The 23,730-nt window shown below is 39.4% G+C and overlaps 1 protein-coding gene across 1 annotated transcript; it reads right to left on the bottom strand.

Annotated features, from left to right (window-relative positions):
* Positions 1-11,641: 11,641 nt before the first annotated feature.
* Positions 11,642-18,016, bottom strand: LOC113065186 (uncharacterized). The gene is made up of 2 exons (XM_026236434.1): positions 13,394-18,016; positions 11,642-13,119 (listed from the first exon to the last, which is right to left on the bottom strand). Exon 1 carries the CDS (start codon positions 17,776-17,778, stop codon positions 14,821-14,823), a length of 2,958 nt encoding a protein of 985 aa, XP_026092219.1. The 5' UTR covers positions 17,779-18,016; the 3' UTR covers positions 11,642-13,119; positions 13,394-14,820.
* Positions 18,017-23,730: the final 5,714 nt, after the last annotated feature.

The following is a 23,730-nucleotide window of genomic DNA, read 5'->3' as shown; positions in this document are numbered from 1 at the left end:
TACCATATTGATATCAACATCATAAAATCCATTACACATTTCATTACATCAGGGTTTTCCCCATCTGGGCTTGATGGAAAAACTGCAGTGGGTATATGAATTGATAAAAAGCTAATAATTAATCCAATCATAAAAATGGAAATTAAAAATAACTTAAAAGCTCAAAAGCTTTTATTTGTTTACCTGCATGTGACACCATTACACCATGTGTAATTGACTGGCATTTGCGAATAATATGTAATCATGTAATCCATAAAAAGGTAACTTTAAATTGATAATGAGCATTTAAAAATGTCATATACTCTAATTACAAATAGCTTATTTTTGGAATCTGAGTACACAATCGAAGGTACAAGTAATCAGTTACTACACAGCACTGCTAACAAATCAAAGCACACTGGAAGGTTTAATAAACAACAAATGGAATGAGTGAGCATCTCCAACATTACCAGAAGTGAACAATAAGAAACAAAACAAGCATGATATATGGGAATATTATTAATAGATCCATTTCATCTTTTGTTCGGAATAAAACTATAACTGGAATTAGCAGCTTAACTGTAATGCATTGAATTAATCCGTTAAGGGATTTTTAGGCTGCATTAAATAGGTAAACCGGAACCGGGAACACTTCCCATAACACCCGATGTACTTGCTACATCATTAGAAGAATGGCATCTAAGCTAATAATAGTCTGTTTCTCTCTTATTCCGAGGTCACCGTGCAGCCTGCAATTGAACTACTGGTTTCGTATGGTCAGATGAGAACTGACCCCCCAACTGAGCCTGGTTTCTCCCAAGGTTTTTTTCTCCATTCTGTCACCGATGGAGTTTCGGTTCCTTGCCGCGGTCGCCTCTGGCTTGCTTAGTTGGGGTCACTTCATCTACAGCGATATCGTTGACTTGATTTAAAATAAATGCACAGACACTATTTAAACTGAACAGAGATGAAATCACTGAATTCAATGATGAACTGCCTTTAACAGTCATTTTGCATTATTGAGACACTGTTTTCCTAATGAATGTTGTTCAGTTGCTTTGACGCAATGTATTTTGTTTAAAGTGCTATATAAATAAAGGTGACTTTACTTGATTTAATGTGCATGTGAAGGTCAGATGAAAGTATGGAAATTCCCAAAGCTGAGTCACAGAGGGAGCTGCCTCTTTAAATGCTTTCTTCTGACGCCTTGATGAACACAAAGGGCTTGTCTTGTGGCATACATGAGGACTATAAATTGATAGTGCTGACAGACAAAAAAGTGCATCTGGAAACAAGTTAATGTCTTAAATTTATTTAAACAGGCAGGAACTTCACAAATTCAGTTGTTCAAATTTTACAGAATATTCAGCATTGCACACCCAGGAAATGCAGGAGTATTAATGCATGATCTCCATCTGCTGTTAGTTGCTCACCAGCATGTAACAAAGACCGAAGCAGAATTTAGAGCAAGTCATTAACTCACAAAATATGGAAGGCTGATTAAGATACTTTAGATATAAACTGAGAATTGTGTTATGACATAACTGAATTCAATGACATAACTGAATTCAATGATGAACTGCCTTTAACTATCATTTTGCATTATTGAGACACTGTTTTCCAAATGAATGTTGTTCAGTGCTTTGACACAATGTATTTTGTTTAAAGCACTATATAAATAAAGGTGATTGATTGATTGTTTGCGAGAAATAAACTCAGTTCTGAAAAGTACCTCGACACAAACATTTTAATTTTCGGTATGGAGGTGTAGGTTATGATTCTAATTATTGGGAAGTATTACATCACAGAACCCTGCACATGACATGTAAGAAAAACATCTTTCGATTAACGTCTAGAAAAATGTTTCTGAAAAACATTCATGTTGTATAAATAACATTTTGTGCTAACATTTTGATAACATCATTAAAGACCAGATCGCTTTATACAAATGTTAAATTAATGTAAAAGAACGTTTGCTCAGAACTTTGAGACTATCTTGCCAGAATGTTAGCCAAAGTTCTAAACACATTTCCTTGTAGCTGGTAATAGTGTTATTAAGGTGTTAGTCAACTTCATTCATAATACTTCAAATTCCATTTTCTGAGAACAAAGCTACTTCCTGGGAATCTGTAAACATTATGACGCTTTTTATAACCAGAAACATTACCAGAAAATATACACTAACAGAAAACAATAGTCTGCTGGCCCTCTCGTGCTCTGTCTCTGCAGAACAGCATGGACTATTGACATAGTTTGATCCTTTGTAAATTAATTTCAGGTTTGCTGGAATGCAGGATCCACCCGTGTCCCAGAATCTCATTCATCCTATCAACATAAACATAAAGCACTGATATATTTTTAATATTCAAACAAACAAGGAAATAAACAGAAGATAGTTCTCCACTCCTGTTCAACTCGACAGCTAAACAATCAGAAAGAGATCTTAACTGGTCATTAACACTAATGTATATATTTTGTTTTATATTTCATCCTGTCCATCTCTGTTTAGGTTATGAAGAAACTTTTTACAAACTATTTGTTCTTTACCATTAAGGAATGGTCAGTGTACCTGTAATTCAATCAATCAATCAATCAATCAATCAATCACCTTTATTTATATAGTGCTTTAAACAAAATACATTGCGTCAAAGCACTGAACAACATTCATTTGGAAAACAGTGTGTCAATAATGCAAAATGACAGTTAAAGGCAGTTCATCATTGAATTCAGTTATGCCATCTCTGTTCAGTTTAAATAGTGTCTGTGCATTTATTTGCAATCAAGTCAATGATATCACTGTAGATGAAGTGACCCCAACTAAGCAAGCCAGAGGCAACAGCGGCAAGGAACCGAAACTCCATCGGTGACAGAATGGAGAAAAAAACCTTGGGAGAAACCAGGCTCAGTTGGGGGGCCAGTTCTCCTCTGACCAGACGAAACCAGTAGTTCAGTTCCAGGCTGCAGCAAAGTCAGATTGTGCAGAAGAATCATCTGTTTCCTGTGGTCTTGTCCTGGTGGTCCTCTGAAACAAGGTATTTACATGGTATCTGTATCTGGGGCTCTAGTTGTCCTGGTCTCCGCTGTCTTTCAGGGCAGTAGAGGTCCTTTCTAGGTGCTGATCCACCATCATGTCTGGATACGTACTGGATCCGGATGACTGCAGTGACCCTCTGATCTGGATACAGACTGGATCTGGTGGCTACGGTGACCTCGGAACAAGAGAGAAACAGACAAAGAATAGCGTAGATGCCATTCTTCTAATGATGTAGAAGGTACATGTTATGTGAAGTGTTTCCTGTTCCGGTTTACCTTATTAATGCAGCCTAAAAATCCTTTAACGGATTTGCATATTAAAAGCATATTAGTATGTTATGTGTATGCCAGGTTAAAGAGATGGGTCTTTAATCTAGACAGGACCAGGCTAATATGGTCATACTTCCTGGTTCTAGTAAGAACTCTTGCTGCTGCATTTTGGACTAGCTGTAGTTTGTTTACTAAGCGTGCAGAGCAACCACCCAATAAAGCATTACAATAATCTAACCTTGAAGTCATAAATGCATGGATTAACATTTCCGCATTTGACATTGAGAGCATAGGCCGTAATTTAGATATATTTTTGAGATGGAAAAATGCAGTTTACAAATGCTAGAAACATGGCTTTCTAAGGAAAGATTGCGATCAAATAGCACACCTAGGTTCCTAACTGATGACGAAGAATTGACAGAGCAACCATCAAGTCTTAGTGTTCTATGTTATTATAAGCAGAGTTTTTAGGTCCTATAATTAACACCTCTGTTTTTTCTGAATTTAGCAGTAAGAAATTACTCGTCATCCAATTTTTTATATCGACTATGCATTCCATTAGTTTTTCAAATTGGTGTGTTTCACCGGGCCGCGAAGAAATATAGAGCTGAGTATCATCAGCATAACAGTGAAAGCTAACACCATGTTTCCTGATGATATCTCCCAAGGGTAACATATAAAGCGTGAAGAGTAGCGGCCCTAGTACTGAGCCTTGAGGTACTCCATACATCTTCATTCACTTTTACGAACTGATGGCGGTCATATAAGTACGATTTAAACCATGCTAATGCACTTCCACTAAGGAGAGCAGTCTCAGTACTATGATACGGTCTAAATCCTGACATCCTGGAAATCCTGGAAATCCTCACATATACCATTTTTCTCTAAGAAGGAATATAATTGTGAGTATACCACCTTTTCTAGTATCTTGGACAGAAAAGGGAGATTCGAGATTGGTCTATAATTAACTAGTTCTTTGGGGTCAAGTTGTGTTTTTTTTTATAAGAGGCTTAATAACAGCCAGTTTGAAAGTTTTGGGGACATATCCTAATGACAATGAGGAATTAATAATAGTCAAAAGAGGACCTATGAATTCTGGAAGCACTTCTTTTAGGAGCTTAGATGGTATAGGGTCTAACATACATGTTGTTGGTTTAGATGATTTAACAAGTTTATACAATTCTTCCTCTCCTATAGTAGAGAATGAGTGGAACTGTTCCTCATGGGGTCTATAGTGCACTGTCTGATGTAATACTGTAGTTGACGGCTGAATGGTTGCAATTTAATCTTTAATAGTATCGATTTTAGTAGTAAAGTAATTCGTAAAGTCATTACTGCTGTGGTGTTGGGAAATGTCAACACTTTATTTTTAAAGTGGTTTTATTATTCATTAATTTAGCCACTGTATTGAATAAATACCTGGGGTTATGTTTGTTTTCTTCTAAAAGAGAAGAAAAGTAATCAGATCTAGCAGTTTTTAATGCTTTTATGTAGGATATGTTACTTTCCCGCCAAGCAATACGAAATACCTCTAGTTTTGTTTTCCTCCAGCTGCGTTCCATTTTTCGGGCTGCTCTCTTTAGGGTGCGAGTATGCTCATTATACCATGGTGTCAAACTGTTTTCCTTAACCTTCCTTAAGCATAAAGGAGCAACTGTCCATAGTTTCTGTTACATCATCAAGTTGTTCTGAGGTTAATTAATGGGAAGTGTGTCAATGCAGTTTGAAAGAGAAAGTGTTCAACTTTATGTGTATCAGGGAAATTATAGAAGGTTATTGTTAGCAGTTTGATATAACACTCTATATTTGATTAGGTGTCCCTGTCTAAAAGATACTGATATTCGTATTATTTGTAACAACAATAATAATAATAATAATAATGTTGACAAATTGTTTTATCTATTCATTTATTTATTTTACACTAGTGAGTGTAAAATATTTATCGGGGTCTCTACATCAAAATCAACAAGGACATGACAACACAGAGATAGCGCTCACTAATTTGCTCAAGCACGCTTCTTTGTGCCAATCAGAACAGGCTTGGCCAGCTGACCAATCAGAGCAGAGTAGGCTTACGGAAGGGAAGGGTTTACAGACATTTCTCTCATAACTTAATCCAACAAACAGTGTTTTCTGACCTTACATGCATTTTAACCTGTTGTAGGGCACTCCAACACAATATTAGGACACTTTAAAAACCAAAAGACCTGCTCTTTAAAGGATAAAGAAAAACTACTTAAAAAAATCACAGTACACTTAATGGTGTTACTCAAGCATCACTATTACTATGACTTGGGAGGACTGGAGCCCTCTTTGGTCTGGACTTGGGAATTGGAGCCGTCATAGGGCTTAATGTGGGAGCCCTTTCTGGAGTAGACTCAGGGGCTGGAGCCAACATGGGAGTGGAGTCAGGGGCTCGAGCCGTCACGGGAGTGGACTCAGGGGCTCGAGCCAACACGGGAGTGGACTCAGGAGCTTGAGCCAACATAGGAGTGCAGTGGACTCAGGGGCTGGAGCCAACACTGGAGTGGACTCTGGGGCTTGAGCCGACAAGGGAGTGGACTCAGGGGATCAAGCTGACACTGGAGTGGACTCGGGGGTTCGAGCCGTCACTGGAGTGCAGTGGACTCAGGGCCTGGAGCCGACACAGGAGTGGACTCAGGGGCTGGAGCCGACACTGGAGTGGACTCAGAGACTCGAGCCGACACGGGAGTGCAGTGGACTCAGGGGCTCAAGCTGACACTGGAGTGGACTCAGTGGCTCAAGCCAACACAGGAGTGCAGTGGACTAAGGGGCTGGAGCTGACACTGGAGCGGACTCAGGGATTTTGGTACTGCGTTTGAGCTCCGTCACTATATTATTTTCATTGACTATTTTTAACTTAAAAATCAATTTTATACATCATCGTTTCCGTTTATATAACGTGTGAATATATCCTCTATTGTATTCTACAACAAAAACAATCAGAGCGCCTCCCTATCACTAGTTTTATTTTTATCTCCCGGGTCCGCTATTAGCTTTTAGCCCGTTAGCATCAGCAAGCCTGGTTGCTGCTAACTGCGCTTACATTGCTAATACTCTATTCACATACATTACCACTGCTGTACTCACTGTTACTTGCTTTAATGGCGGATGAATGTCTCCACTCTGTGTAGCTCGAGCTCCATGCCGTGGGGAAGTAGATTCGCAACCTGGAGGTAAGGCAGGCCCAGCTGAGAGAGCGGAGAGCCGTGCTGGAATCATCCCGGGCTGACGCTCACAAGTCCAGGGTAAGTATACAGCCTGCTGTTAACAGTCCCACCACGTCTAATCCGTGTGTTTCTCTGCACAGGCCCAATGCACCCAGGACGCGATCTTCCCAGATGTCCTTCACTGCGACGCCGGGACACCAAGGACCCTGGGTGCATCCACAGCGGAGGACGCGAGCTGGGTCCCTGGCGACGACTTCTCCCCCTCCTGCCTTCGAGATCTCCATCCGGAACCACTTCGATCCCCTCCGCGAGACAGGATGCGACGCTGTGATCATCGGAGACTCCATCGTCCGACACGTAAGTGCTACGTTAGCCGAAGGTAAAGTGCACACTCATTGTTTGCCTGGTGCTCGTGTTCTCGATGTTTCTGCGCAGATACCTGTGATCCTGAAGGCCGACGAGAGCCCCAGAGCGGTTGTGCTACACGCCGGGGTTAACGACACCACGCTGCAGCAGACGGAGATGCTGAAGAGGGACTTCAGCAGCCTGATGGAGACGGATCGCAGCACGACGCCCGCGGCGACGATCGTCGTGTCAGGACCACTGCCCACGTATCGACGAGGACACGAAAGGTTCAGTAGACTTTTTGCTTTAAATGAATGGTTGTTGTCATGGTGTAAAGAACAGAAACTGCTATTTGTTAATAACTGGAATCTTTTCTGGGAGCGTCCTAGGCTGTTTCGCGCTGATGGATTACACCCCAGCAAAATCGGAGCGGAGCTGCTTTCTGACAACATCTCCAGGACACTTCGCTCCATGTGACTAGTAAGTCAATTCTCAAATAACCATTATGATGAGTTTTGTTCCACCCGCTTAAATGATAAAAGTACTTGCACTGTAAAAACTATTAAGACTGTGTCTGTTCCCCGAATAGTGAAGTCAAAATATAAATATAATGTAGGATCTAGAAAAAATCGTATCGCAATTAAACCAGAAAAATGTAAAGTAAATGAACAAAAACAATTTTTAAAGTTTGGGCTCATAAATATTAGATCACTCACACCAAAAGCAGTTATTGTAAATGAAATGATCACAGATAATAGTTTTGATGTACTCTGCTTGACTGAAACCTGGCTAAAACCAAATGATTATTTTGGTCTAAATGAGTCTACTCCACCAAACTACTGTTATAATTATGAGCCCTGTCAGACTGGTCGTGGCGGAGGTGTTGCAACAATATATAGTGAGATTCTCAATGTTACCCGGAAAACAGGATACAGGTTTAACTCTTTTGAAATACTTCTGCTAAATGTTACACTGTCAGACATGCAAAATAAATCTAATGTATCTCTTGCTCTGGCTACTGTGTATAGATCACCAGGGCCGTATACAGAATTCCTAAAAGAATTTGCAGATTTCCTCTCAGACCTTCTAGTTACAGTTTTGTAGCAATTTGTCTTTTGAAAATCATATTTCCAATGTTACAAAAACTGCATTCTTCCATCTTAGAAACATTCCCAAGCTACGAAACATGTTATCTGTTTCTGATGCAGAAAAGCTAGTTCATGCATTTATGACCTCTAGACTGGACTATTGTAATGCACTTCTAGGTGGTTGTCCTGCTTCGTCAATAAACAAGCTACAGGTAGTCCAAAATGCAGCAGCTAGAGTCCTTACGAGGTCAAGAAAATATGATCATATTACCCCAATTTTACAGTCTCTGCACTGGCTACCTATTAAGTTCTGTATCAGTTACAAATTATAATTACTTACCCATAAGGCCCTAAAAGGTTTAGCTCCTGCATACCTAACTAGCCTTCTACCACGTTACAACCCATCACGCACCCTAAGGTCACAAAACGCTGGACTTTTGGTAGTTCCTAGGATAGCAAAGTCCAGTAAAGGAGGTAGAGCTTTCTCACATTTGGCACCCAAACTCTGGAATAGCCTTCCTGATAATGTTCGGGGTTCAGACACACTCTCTCTGTTTAAATCTAGATTAAAAACACATCTCTTTCGCCAAGAATACGAATAATGTATCTTTTAAATTGTGAGTGTAGTTGCATCTGATCAAATGTGCATTTTTCTTCATTAGCTTGGGTTAAACTCATTTTACTTTGTTGGATCAGCAGCTATGCTAATGATGTCTCTATTTTGTTTCTATGTTTTGCCACGGGATTTACATAAGCTCCAGTCTGGATCCAGAACACCTGAGAAGAGATGATGCTGACCCTCAGAGGACCCCAGATGATGAAAACCTTAAATCAACAAACAGAACTAACAAATATTGCTACATGTGTGACTGCATCATATAATAACTATTAATTAATAATATTGATAGTTCATCTTCTAGCTGACTACGTCTTGTATTATTATTATTATTTTTATTTTTTCTAAAATCCTGTTAAACGTTCACATAATACTAGCTACTACTAAATATTGTAGAAACATAATTTTCTGTAAAGTTGCTTTGTAACGATTTGTATTGTAAAAAGCGCTATCCAAATAAAATAGAATTGAAAATTGAATTGAATTGGACTCAGGGGATTGAGCCGACACTGGAGCGGACTCAGTGGCTGGAGCCAACACTGGAGCGCAGTGGACTCAGGGGCATGAGCCGACACTGGAGTGGATTCAGGGACTCGAGCCGACACGGGAGTGCAGTGGACTCAGGGGCTCAAGCTGTCACTGGAAGGGACTCAGGGCCTCGAGCCAACAATGAAGTGGACTCAGGGGCTCAAGCTGACACTGGAGGGGACTCGGGGGCTTGAGCCGACATGGGAGTCCAGTGGACTCAGGACCTGAAGCTGACACTGGAGTGGACTCGGTGGCTCGAGCTAACACTGGAGTGCAGTGGACTCAGGGGCTGGAACCGACACTGGAGTGGACTCAGGTGCTCAAGCTGACACTGGAAGGGACTCAGGGGCTCGAGCCAACACTGAAGCACACTCAGTGGCCAACAATTGCTTCCTCCTTAGATTCCTCACTTGATTTGGGGTTAAGGATTAGGCTGCTGTCAGCTGAGAGCTTGAGAGTGCCCGGCTGGCAGGTTTGACTTCGGATCGCAGTGATAGTGCCTAAAGCTGCATATTACCAGCTCATCTGGTTAGCAAGCTTGAGGAATTCCTACACATATCGCTCCAAGCTCTGACTGCCCTGCTGCAAACACCACAGCCTGTCCTCAGCTGCTGTCATCCTTCTCTTTTTAGAAGAGGAGAATGAGCGAGGACCGAGTGAACAAGGAGACATAGAATAAATTTCAGAAATCTTTAATAATAATTCAAAATATGAACAATTTCAGAAGAACAGACAAGGATTGACATTTAACAGTGGAGAAAGAAACTGAACAGAATGATCCATAAATACGCATCTAAATCAGGGAACAACGAGACTGGAGACTGGAATCAAATAAAACACAATCAAGGAACAGGAAAACTAAATATTAGCATAGGAAAACATGAGGGAAACCAAACAAAATACACAGAACAGTCCTTGGGCGTGACAATAGCATGAATAATTGTTATGGGGGTCATAACAGTGTTTCACACTGGAGAGGTTTGAACAACCTCACAGCAGTGGCTACAAAGCTACATATTCCTTTACAAAGACAACTATAAATTTGTTTTTAGAGGTTGGTCAGTTATAAAATTGAGTGTTTTGAAGTCTTGAAAGTTTGTTAACACAGGGATTAGCATGTAAATGGTAAACAACAAAAATGGCTCCTATCATGTAGTTTCAGTCATACTCAAATATAAAATGTAATGTTTATGTTTTTTTATTTTTATTTATTATAATACATAGGCTACTTTAACCCATTGGCGCTTACCCAGATATAAGTCTGTGTGTGTGTCCATATTGTATCCAAATTGAACTGCTGGTTTCGTCTGGCCACAGGAGAACTGGCCCCCCAACTGAGCCTGGTTTCTTTCAAGGTTTTTTCTCCATTCTGTCACCGATGGAGTTTTGGTTCCTTGCCGCTGTCGCCTCTGGCTTCCTTAGTTGTGGAGACTTAACACTTGTGCATTGTTCAAATTCACTACCCTTTCGTTATGTTTGGGACGTGTTGTCCCTGAAGTCTCTTTGGCAGGCTGAAGGAAGTGAGTTGTCTCCACATTGGTGGAAAAACACATTTTACCATTTCTCCCAATCCACCCTGATACAGGATCCTTTGAATCCTTCTGGCCTTCAGTGGAAGATGGAAAGGATGATGAGGGTGCCAAAACAAAATCAGCATCTGACTCTCCTAAGTATGTGATGTCAGAGGGAGAAGACAATACATCCTGCAGCTTACTGGAGGTGTCAAGCTGTACAATCATTTCTAAAACTTCGGTACAAGTCAAGCCCATTCTCATGTTGCTTGCTGCTCTTCTCACCATCAAATGAGCAGCAGGATGGCATGCAAGTGTTTAAATCCACTTGTCTTTTGTTCGGCCTGTACTTATCACCATTAAAAGGCAGCAGGTGAATAAACTGCTCTTTTTTTCCCCATGTAGTTCTGAGCGCTGAGGTGCACATTTAGATTTTTTCAGATACATCAAGGTAAGTGTGTAAAGGTCTCTCTCACTCTCTCTTTCTGTCTCTCTCTGTCTCTCTCTCTCTCTCACACACACACACACACACATTATAATTTGCTGTTATACTCCATATAACTCCATATACAAGCCAGAAACTAAGCTTTCTTTTTGCACATGCCTGTCTAAATGATTAATGGTCCCACCTAGTGATCAACTGTATAAAATAACAAATTCAACTTCTTCCCAACAGTGAAAACCACCAATAATCAAGAATCTCACGCACACACACACACACACTATAATTTGCTGTTATACTCCATATAACTCCATACACAAGCCAGAAAGGTTTTTATTTTATTTATTTATTTTTTGCACAGGCCTATCTAATGGGTTAATGGTCGTACCTAGTGATCAACCATAAAAATTTTAATTTTACCTCTTCCCCATACAGGGAAAACCACCAACCACCAAGAATGCATAATTTTATGGTGTCATGGCTTTGCAATCAAAAAATGTCATTATAATGGAAGTAAATGGGGCAAAAACAGCCACAAACAATACATGAGGGAGAAAAAAAATTAATCTAATGCTGAACAAAAACTAACAATGCATCAATGCCAATGTTGTTACTAATCTTTGACATGCCCAAGACTGTGATAAAATGTAAAAAAAAAATATCCAGTCCACAATCACTTTTTATATTGAAAATAAGTCATTTGTGACTTCTTTAAACATTTACATCAGCTGCAACAACACCTACAACCCAATCAACAACAACTGCAATTGCTCCCACATCTGCATTAGCTGTACCAACATCTGCCTCTTAGTCAACAACAACAAATGCCACCACCTTAAAACCTTACTGTGATAACATCTACAACTCAAACAACAACTGCACCAACATCCACAGCTCAATCAAGAGCTGTACCAACATATAAATGAACTGCATCATCTACAACTCAGTCAATAATGACTATCCTAGTATCTACATTACTTCTACAGCTCAAACAACTGCATTAACATCTACATCAACTGCGCCAAGATCTACAGCTCAAACAACAATAACTGTACCAACATTTAGCACATCTTCTACAGCTCAAACAACTGCACCAGCATATTCATCATGTGCATCAACATCCGTGACTCAAAGTTCTACATCAACTGTATTATTATCTAAATCTCAACCAACATCTTCCAGTCAATCACTTGCACCTAAATCTACTACTTAGTCAACAACAACTGCAATACTGCTTCAACATTGATATCAGCTACATTAACATCTTCTCGAATACCAACATCCTCTTCTCGAATGACAGCTCAATTTACGTCTTCATTTCCAGATTCTGTCCCACAAAGTTAAAAAAAAAAAACATTTATTTTGCCTGTTCATGCATTTTTAATCACCATCTAGATTTTATTTATTTTTTATACAGTTTTATTCACCTATGATAATATGAATCTAATGTGAGCTTTAATTTTACAGATTAAAGGACAGTATTTGCTTATGCAACTTTTAAATTGAGATCCTTTGTTGAGCTGAGCAATGATGAAATCATTACATAAATTGAAAAGATGAGCTATTATTTTGTTATTTTTTTTTTTTTTTTTTTCTTATTTTGTCTAATTGTAAGCATTAATTTGTTGCCAAACTGTTCAGCAAGCAATTATATCAAGCAAATACAGCAAGCAATTATGACAGGAATGTAATGTACCCATGGCAGGGAAACAACAAATCGAGAAAGAGTTGGCTGAGAACAGAATAACCTGTAGCTACAAGACTAACGTGTGTGCCATTAGAGCGAAAATACTATCTTTAAATTTTAGACTGGTGATTTAGTGCTGACAAGAGAAACGGCTCTGAATCATAACATTCAGAATTATAATAATAACTAACATTCAAGAAGAAGAAGAAGAAGAAAAAGAAGAAGAAGAAAACAACAACAACAACAACATGGACAAACATGGCAACAGTAACAGTTAAAAGAGAATCTTTATTCTGTTCTGACCAATTGCGTTGCTTGAGCAAAGGCTTAACAGATAGCGTACAATTTCAGAAAAGAACTCCAGAAAGCAGTCTTCGTAACTTTAGTGACTTTACTGGTGATTGTTCTTCTCACTTCTTTTATGTAAAACTACAAACAAGAATAAATATGTATGAACATTATGTACATCTTTACATACACATCCAGTTAACATTACAGTTCGGTTTTGTACATGCCAAGAAATTATAATCAAATGAGATTCTATACAAACAGAAGAGAAATTAGCATTATGCTAAAACAAAGTATCGAACCAATAATGCGTATCATATCTGTATATAACAAAATACAACAATAATCCTGATCTACACCTTACTTTAATCTACACAACACTTAAAGCACTATTTAGTATAAACTTAGCACTTACAGACATATATTTCCAAGGTTTTAACGATGGAATCAATAGCCCATAGGAACTGTATGAGCGTTCTTCCCGACTGCATTCACTGAGAGAAACTGAAAGTAAACGGCAAATACAGTGCAGTACCTTAAATGTCCAGTAGGAGGCGGAAAAGAAACACTTCTAGACATAAGTAACAGCACACTCCCCGCCTGGTATAATAAATTATTATACAATTATTGATCCTTCTGCGACGTCCCAGGCAGGAGTAGTACTACTTCAGAGACAGGCCTTAGCTATACCTTAGCAGATCCTTCTCTAACTATCTTTACCTCAACCTTCCTCACATTATCATCACTGCTGGGTATGGTTTTCACAATGAGTCCAATTGGCCACTCATTACGTTTCACTTTGGTATCTTTAAGCAAGACAACATCACCTTCCTCAAGGTTCCTTCTTTTCTCAGTCCATTTCCTCCGTACTTGCAATGTTGCAAGATAGTCTCTCCTCCAAGCTTTCCAAAAAGCATCCGCCAGACACTGAACTTGTCGCCATTCTTTCTTGTAGAGGTCCTTAATGTCAAAGTCCCCAAGAGGTGCTGGTACAGTGCTAGCCTTTTGATTGAGGAGCATGGCAGGGGACAGAACTTCCAATGTGTCTGAATCAGAAGAAATAGGAAGTTAAGGTCTAGCATTCATTATTGCCATGACTTCGGACATGAGAGTAGTCAAAACCTCATGGGTAAGACGGGAAAGGCCGGTTTTTAGCAGCAATCCATCCAGAATATTCCGTGCTATGTGGATCATTCTTTCCCAAGCTCCCCCCATGTGGGAAGAGTGGGGAGCATTAAATGTCAATACGCAACCTTGCTCCTGCAAGTAACCTTTTAGTTCTGGATCATCTGCATTGATTTTCAGTTCTCGACAGGCTCCGATGAAATTTGTTCCTCTGTCAGATCTGAAGTGTTTGACTGGTCCGCGAACTGCCAAAAACCGTCTGAGGGCATTAATGAAACTTGAGGTTGACATGGACTCAGTGACTTCCAAATGGACAGCCCTTGTACTTAAGCAAGAGAAAATGACAACCCATCTTTTACTTTCAGCACTGCCACCCCTAGTGCAGCGTGATATTATGTTCCATGGCCCAAAAACATCCAGACCCACATGAGTGAATGGGGGATCCACTTTCACTCTGTCCATAGGTAAATCTGACATTCTCTGTTCTTCGAGTCTGCCTCTTAACTTCCTACAGAAAACGCACTGATGAATCACACGGTTGATTAGTTTAGTTCCTTTTACAATCCAGAGACCTGCTGAACGTACTGCACCGGCAGTTAGATGTCGTCCTTGATGTGCCACTCGATCATGGTAGTATCTGACCAACAACGTGGCTACGTGTTGACTTGCTGGAATTATTAGTGGGCGTTTTTCCTGTTCAGACAGTTCTGCTGATTGTTAGCGACCTCCCACTCTAATAAGTCCTTCAGTGTCTACAAAGGGAGATAGTCTCTTCAGAGCACTTCGCTGTGAGATTTCTTCACCTTTCTCCAAACTCTTGAATTCATCTTTATAGTGCTCTTGCTGCACACATTTAATAATAGAAGTCTTTGCTTGTGTGCACTCAGACTGGAGACATTTATTGCACCAATGCCATCCTTTGCAATCCCCCATATTTCTGTCTTGAGAAAATGATTTTACAACATGGCAAAGCATGGCTATACTTCTTACAAGAGATCTCCACTCAGAGAAGCGTTCGAATCTGTGTGATCCCAGAGACTGTTCTGTTGTCTGCGTGGCCAAGGTTACTACATGTGGGCGAATGTCCTGATCCTTCTCTGGCTCTACAAGCTCAAATGATTCATTTTCAGGAGTTTCCCCGAGAAAATGCTGATGGAGGAATCCTGGACCATAGAACCAATTAGTTTGAGGTAGGATAGCTGCTGGAATGAATCTGGTGCCGAGATCTGCTGGATTGAGGTCTGAATAAATGTGATGCCACTGTTCTGGCTTTGTGGAATGTCTAATTTGGGCCACTCGATTAGCAACATACACATAGAATCGCCGGGAAGTATTGTAGATGTATCCTAAAACGATTCTACTGTCAGTGTAGAACTTTACTGCAGTTAGTTCCACATCCAGCTCTTCTTTAATCAGACCTGCCAGCTCGACAGCAAGACGTGGCACTGTGTGAGCAGGGTATGGTGCCAACTTAGATTTGGCCATAACAAACCCAATGTGACACTGACCATCTGTAGTTACAACCCTCAGGTAGGCAACCGCTGCTATGGCTAATGTAGAGGCATCAGCAAAAATGATTATCTCTCTCTTGGAAGTTTTGGAAATCGAGACTGGAACATAGGGTCTGTGAATCTGGACTTCCTTGAGATCTGCTAATGAATCTGTCCATGCTTTCCACTGGGCTTCTTTATCAGATGGGAGTGGCGTGTCCCAGTCAAACTGCTCTGATGACAGCTCTCTTACTAAGGCCTTACCCTGCATGGTGACAGGTGCAACAAATCCCAAAGGATCATAGAGACTGTTAACTGTTGAAAGTATGCCCCGTCGTGTGAATGGTTTAACTTCTGTAGAAACCTGAAAAGTGAAACAGTCAGTCTCTAAGTTCCAGCTCAACCCTAAACTTCTTTGGAGAGGAAGAGGATCGACACTCAAATCCAGATCCTTCAGGTCATTTGCTCTTTCAGATGGAGGGAATGCTTCCATTACTTGATGGCTGTTTGATAAAATCTTGTGAAGGTTGATGTTTGACTCAGCTAACATGTTTTTGGTGTTTTTCAGTTGACTGATGGCTTCAGCGACACTGGATACAGAGATCAGGCCGTCGTCCACATAAAAATTTTTATGGACAAAGTGCTTGGCTTCTCTTCCATGCCCGTCTTCTCCAAACTCAGCTGCTCGTCTCATCCCAAAGATTGCCACAGCTGGCGACGGGCTGTTACCGAAAACATGAACTGTCATTCGGTACTCTGTGATTTCTTTGGAGAGGTCATTATCCTTGAACCACAGAAACCTCAGAAAGTTTTGGTGATCTTCCCTGACCTTGAAGCAGTAAAACATCTGTTCTACATCAGCTGTAACTGCAATCTGCTCCCTACGAAAGCGCACCAAGACCCCCAGGAGCTTGTTGTTTAGATCTGGTCCATGAAGAAGAATGCTATTCAACGAGACGCCTTCATACTGCGCACTAGAATCAAAGACGACCCTAATCTTCCCAGGTTTCAGAGGGTGGTACACATCAAATATTGGTAAATACCAGCATTCTTCATCAGGCTGCAGTGGGGGAGCTATTTCTGCATGTTGGTTGATGAACAAGTTTCGCATAAACTCCACAAAGTGTTTGGCCATCTCGGGTTTCCTTTGTAAGGTGCTCTGGAGGACATTAAGACGTTTCATTGCCTGGTCTCGGTTGTTCGGCAGTGGGCTGCGAGGTAAACGGAATGGTAATGGAGCTACCCAGTGGTTTGACTCATCCATGAACATTTCTCTGTTCATAACCTCAAGGAAGATGTTATCCTCAACAGACAGTGAAAGCTTATTATCCTCAGGAGTCCTCTGAAAGACTTTATCACCCAGGTGATCCGTAAAACAGCTTGAGACAGGACAGCAGGATTGGTATTGATCATTTGGAGTACCAAACTGTTCTTTGACCTGAATTCCTTTTGAGCAGGGTATGAAAACAGATGTACGTCCGTTTTGCAGTATGTTTGTTCTGAAAACATTTGCAGTCTCAGATTTGTGTACTCCTCCCATACAAACCTCTCCCACAATGACCCAGCCTAAGTCAAGACGCTGAGCATATGGCAGGTTACCAGGTCCATTACACTGTTCTCGAACCTTATGCACACTTAAAATGTCCCTTCCAAAAAGAAGAAGAATGGGAGCGTTTGCATCATAAGGTCGTATTTTGTCAGCCATTGGCTTGAGATGAGAGAAGTATTGTACTTCTGCAGGAGTAGGAATTTCGTCGCGATCTTCCGGCAACATGTTGCATTCTAAGAGTGTGGGAAGTGACACTTGAGTTTTCCCATCCAGTGAACTAACAATGAAATTATCTGCTCTTCTTCCCATTGTCTTTGTTGTACCTGCACATGTACGAAGAGTATAGGGAAAAGAATCTCCATTGATCTCAAACAGCTCGAAAAAGTCGGACTTTGCTAGAGACCGGTTACTCTGTTCATCCAGAACAACATACATCCTCTTAGCCTTTCCAGGGGAGTTAGATGGGTAGACATCCACCAAACAGATTTTTGAGCATGATCTAGGTCTAAGAGCTTTGCCACAGATTTCTGTGCACTTAGAAGTAACCTCAGATAATAAATCACCTTCAGGCTCCTCGTCCTGCTCTTGCTGTGTTACTGGAGATTCCACTGCCCATGGAGCTGATCCTGGGTGCATTGCAGAGACATGGCGATCACTGTTACACTCTCTACATTTAACAGCTGCTGCACATTCCTTTGCTATGTGTTTAGTGGAACTGCAACACCTGAAGCAGATAGACTGCTCTTTAAGGTACGTTTTTCTTTCATCGAGGGGTTTTCCTCTAAACCCACGGCACTTTGACAACCAGTGTTGGGTATAGTTACTTTGGAAAGTAGTTAGTTAAGTTACAACGTTACCATCAATTAAAAGTAATCAGTTATGATACAGCGTTACCTATTCATAAAAGTAACGCGTTAGAGTACTCATGCGTTACCAAAAATTAAAAGCCGTTTGCAGCGGCTCACACATGACAGACACAGCGCCCGGCCCCTTTAAATGCACCTAGAAGTCGTGACTCCCGACAATGAATAACGTCATTCATCCGACTAAATTAACACAGCAGGATAACAATAACAGGAAAGACAGTCAGCAATAGGCTATTCCACATGGCGTTTTATTTATTTATTATCACAGAACATATTATTAATCAAAATTCGCACCTACCCAGCCCGGGTAGCCTAGGCTACTGTATATTATGAGCACCACAAGATAACTCCTGATTTTTCTTTAACTTTACATAATGCAGTTATCAAAGTACAAGTATGCTTACTTGTAAACACAACTTTAAACAGGCTTGCAGATTTAAATCCATTTAGAAATGATGAACAACCAGCCAGCCAACGATCTAACAGAAATTAACAGCTGCCTGTCAAACAAAAATGATAACAAACCGAATTAAATCCTTCACTGCCACACAGGCAAATGACAAATCGCTTAATAGCCGAACTAATTATTATTAAAGTGTCACTCACAGTCACGAGCCTAAATTCACTGTAACACAGTCCTCTTATATTTACTCTTCAAAGTAGTGATTAAAACATAGCAGAAGCAGATTTTCGAAACATTTGTCCGACAGTCGATTTCTTTTTCGTTGACAAATTGAAAATAATGTGCGTACTTCCATAAACCAAACGCTGTCCTCTCTGCCATCTTGCCGGGAGTTCGAAAAAAAAAAACCCACACACAGGGTCAGGCGCAGGGCACAGACGTATCACAGCCATTGACTTTACGATCACAGAGCTTCGGCTCCGCTGATACATCCGCAGGTGGCACAGTAAACCTAGGCATACTGTCTGACAAAAAGCAGGCTGCAGTCGGGATTTTCCTTTCCTTAAAATAACGGATTACTTTTTAAAAAAAATAACGAAGTTACTGATTACTTACGCACGGAACTAACGCGTTAAGTTACACATTTCAGGAAAAAAGTAATTAGAGTACTCTAACGCGTTACTTTGTAACGCGTTACCCACAACACTGTTGACAACGGATGTGGTTTATTGTGAATTGGACATTGTTTACCAGGATCTGGAGGTTAGTTGGCTTTAGAATTAGGAACTGTGGTTAGCACTTCAGTTTTCCTCACTGACACAGGTATTTTGTTGCTGACCCGTGGAAATTTCTCCTGTTTGGGATGACACTGCATAGATAGCAAAAAATTGGGATCATTTCTTATTTTTGCTTGGTCGCAAATGAATTTGACAAAGAAGCCAAATGGGGGAAATGCGACACGATAATCCTCTTTATATTTAGCACCATGAGTGATCCATCTTTCCTGTAGATTAAAGGGAAGTTTCTCAATGATGGGATTTACTCCCCTCGCAGTGTCAAGAATTGCTAATCCAGGTAAATGTCTCTCTGGTTATCCATTGTCTCCTGTTTTATTTTTAATCCCTCCATTCCATAGGATTGATATACATGGATTGATATGGAGATGTTACTGTAGCTTCACACAGAAGAGGTTCAGCATTCTTTAAGGATGACTGTAGAATCGGAGTACCAGAATACTGCTGCATATTTTGTTCCACTGCATGGTTCTGAACATCCTCCTTAGTACGCTGAGTACGAACTGAGTGTGTCTCATGGTCCAATTCCGCTATATTTCCTTCCTCAATGTCAGCTGCTGCTTCATAAATTGCCGCTTCAGCGGATGCTGCAGTCGCTTCTTTATGAGATTGTAGCAAGTATAGATCTGCTTCTACTTCTGCTTTTTCCCTCATCATAGCTGCTTCTCTTTCTGCATACGATGCTTTAGCTCGAGCTGCTTCTGCTTTAGCTCTCGCCCGAGTCGCTGCCGCACTGGCTGATGACCGACTTGATCTTTGTGATGATTTCCAGCTAGAAGCTTGTGATCTAATCTCAAAGGCCTGAAGGGTTTCTTTCTCATCACAGTGTGACTCCATACTTGCTGCTGAAGAGATGTTCAATGCAATGTAACAATGGTCGTGTAATTCCGCTGTTTTAACCCGCTGTGTCAATGTCTTTTTACTATTCTGTTCTGACCAATTGCGTTGCTTGAGAAAAGGCTTAACAGATAGAGTACAATTTCAGAAAAGAACTCCAGAAAGCAGTCTTCGTAACTTTAGTGACTTTACTGGTGATTGTTCTTCTCACTTCTTTTATGTAAAACTACAAACAAGAATAAATATGTATGAACATTATGTACATCTTTACATACACATCCAGTTAACATTACAGTTCGGTTTTGTACATGCCAAGAAATTATAATCAAATGAGATTCTATACAAACAGAAGAGAAATTAGCATTATGCTAAAACAAAGTATCGAACCAATAATGCATATCATATCTGTATATAACAAAATACAACAATAATACTGAGCTACACCTTACTTTAATCTACACAACCCTTAAAGCACTATTTAGTATAAACTTAGCACTTACAGACATATATTTCCAAGGTTTTAACGATGGAATCAATAGCCCATAGGAACTGTATGAACGTTCTTCCCGACTGCATTCACTGAGAGAAAACTGAAAGTAAACGGCAAATACAGTGCAGTACCTTAAATGTCCAGTAGGAGGCGGAAAAGAAACACTTCTAGACATAAGTAACAGCACAATCTTGTCGAGCATGCTCTTAACAAATCATTTTTATACAATCATCCTGAATGTATCTACCTAAATGTTGTATTAATTTGCAGTATTAACATGGCTAATAATAATAAGTACTGTTTATTTTGGGGTAAAGCAACAAATGCTACTACACATTTAACTGTATTGTTTTCACTGCAGTTTTTTTTAAGCAGTTTCATACAAACATTAATAGGACCATAAAGATTAAAGTGAAGAATTCAAGAAAATTGTTGGCCTAAGGATCTGATGGAAAACATATGTCTGACTGCAGCGATTAATTACAGTTATTTTATTTGTTTGTTTGTTTTGTATTATTTATTTATTTATTGATTATTGCGTTTTTTTCATAATGAAGTCAAACAATCATTTGTGTAATATGTAATTTTGTGTGAATGTTTCATTTCTGCTCCCTTCAGTCTGATTAATTTTAATAAAAACTCTCATCTATGGAACAGAATTTTTCAAATTTGTGTTAGACTTGCTAGAGAAGACTTTCAAGGCAGTAGGAGAAAATGTTTTAAATCTTGTAAACATTGATTTTACATTTACCTTTGTTGCTAATGTTCCTTCTTTACCCTGCAATAATGGAAGCAATGACGAATAATATGATATTGAATTATAGGTGATGTGATACATTTTAAATATACTGTAAATATTTGTATATTTTTAACTCCAGCATGTCAATTATACAAAACTCTAACATCTCAATTATTTCATATTACCAACAAAGCATTGTTACTTATTTTACTGAGCTTAATTTTAAAGGACTAGCTCACCCATAAATTAAAATTTGCCTAAAATGTACTCATTCTCAGGCCATCCGAGGTGTAGATGAGTTAGTTTTTTCATCTGAATAGGCTTGGAGAAATTTTGCATTGCATCACTGTTTGCTATTTTTGGCTTGGCAGTGGTTTGGCTGGCTTGTCAAAGTATTTCTCACATAAATGATCTACATTTTGGAATGAGGGTGAGTACATTTTTTACAAATTTTCATTTTGGGGCGAACTGTTTATTTAATTACTAATCTTAACCTTAAAACTTACACCAGATGTGTCCATCTACATCTATTAATTAGGAATACATTGTTATATGTCGGGAAGTCACACTTGGAAACAACCTTTAAGAAGAAGAAGAAGAATGAGCTTTATTGCTAGGTATGTTTACAAGTATGATACATTTGTTTTTATGACGGAAGCTTCCGCAGTCCAACAGAATGACAGTGAAAGAACAAGAACAGATAAAAAAAGTAACAAGGAAATAAGGAATAACAATAAGCAGGTATATTCCAATAGACAGTTTTGAATGTACAGGGAAATTATTTGCAAATTTGAAGTGTAGAAAAGTGACATGTTGACTTTAAATTCTTGTAGAAACTTGGCACTTATCAAGATAGTAACTCAATAAAATGCTGATTAACCAGCCTCAGCCTTGGGGAAATATCAGTGAACCTAAGAAAAAATGTGTTCTCCTATGAGAATTTATTTGGTAATGTGGTATTAGTTAATTTTCTCCTCATGTTTATTTGCATTTAAAACCAATTTAATTCAAATATTTTGGAGTTTGACCTGTTTTAGCTCACCAAAGAATATTTGTATCTTTACATCTTATCTCTTCTACACCTCTGTCCCAATTCCAGATCTTTTCTATTTCATCAAGATTCTCAATATAGGTGACGACAGATAATGACTAGATAATGGATGACAATATCAAGTATAAATGCATCAAGCTTTTCATCCATTCTTAAATAACTAGAGTACAGAAAAAGGCAATAGAGTGTTACGCAGAATGATTGATGGGAATTACATGATGTTTCTTCATACTGAAAATTTAGCTGTAAGTTATGTTACTGACTTGCAACATTCTTTAGTCACATGCAAAATCTGCTCTGATTTATAAAAATAAGTATACAGAATGAGGTTTGTATACAGTGCATTTATACAGTTTATTATGTGCATGCTCCAAGTAGTCTTCTCCATTTTTAGTGCATCTCTGTGGCAGAATACAGCATCACATACTGGTCTTGCATGTATACTTCATTATTTTGAGTCCGTTTCAGTGATTTTGTGTGTAAGAAAATATTTCTTAAAACTACACCATGTCTACAGAATTTTTACAAATTTACAAATTAGATTGAGGGGGGAAGGATCAGATAGGGAAAGCTCTGGCTTTGTGTGGATGTGGTCTTAAACACTGGGATTAATTCTGGAAGGGGACATGGAGCAGGAGAGGGGCAGAACCAGAACAAGTCCAAATAATAAATATGTGGGGGAGTGGAGGGTGGAAGGAGCCAGGGGGAAGCCAGGAACAGAGGAAGCCAGATGTTGGTCCAGAGACCGGAGTCTTGGAGGGAGGAGCCATGATGGAAACCTGGGAGATGACACGCTGCCAGACTGGATATTTAAACACTGGGATTAATGAGATCATTACCGAGATAACAGGTGAGCAGAATGAACTAATCAGAACACAGGGAATGAATCACCGGGATAACACAATGGAACACAAAAAGACCATACATGTTACAAGTCTTTAGTGAGAATGTGTTGAAAACTACAAACCAATCTATGTTTAATCTAAGTTTATTATATATAACATTGTTCTCCAGTAAAAGCATTTATGAGTTAATAGCTTGCTGCATATTTAATTTTTGTAATGAAAAAAAATTGTAAATAGTAAAACACTTAAAACGTTTGAATGAAAACAGAAATAAACTCAACAAAAAAATAAATGTCTCCTATTTGAATTAACATACAAAAGTTTAACAACTGAGACATAACTGATCAAGTTTCAAGAACATTTGATCATCAGAATGATGGATATTGAATAATGAGTGCCAATGTTTATGTTATTAAATAACAATAAGTAAATTCTCACTGAACTCTGTTGATTTAATCTGAGAACCTGTTATATTAGTACACATGTAAGGGTGGGTGGAGTTTAAGGACAAGTTTTAGTTTGATGCAAAACACATCTGTCTTTAGACATTTTCCGTGAAGAAG

The sequence above is a fragment of the Carassius auratus genome, chromosome 47, assembly GCF_003368295.1.
Source record: "Carassius auratus strain Wakin chromosome 47, ASM336829v1, whole genome shotgun sequence".
Taxonomy (NCBI): domain Eukaryota; kingdom Metazoa; phylum Chordata; class Actinopteri; order Cypriniformes; family Cyprinidae; genus Carassius; species Carassius auratus.
This window is presented reverse-complemented; position numbering and strand designations above follow the sequence as displayed.

What these genes read in the sequence shown, in the direction of transcription:
- LOC113065186 (XM_026236434.1), bottom strand. Translation starts at nt 17,778, where the DNA reads ATGCACCCAGGATCAGCTCCATGGGCAGTGGAATCTCCAGTAACACAG.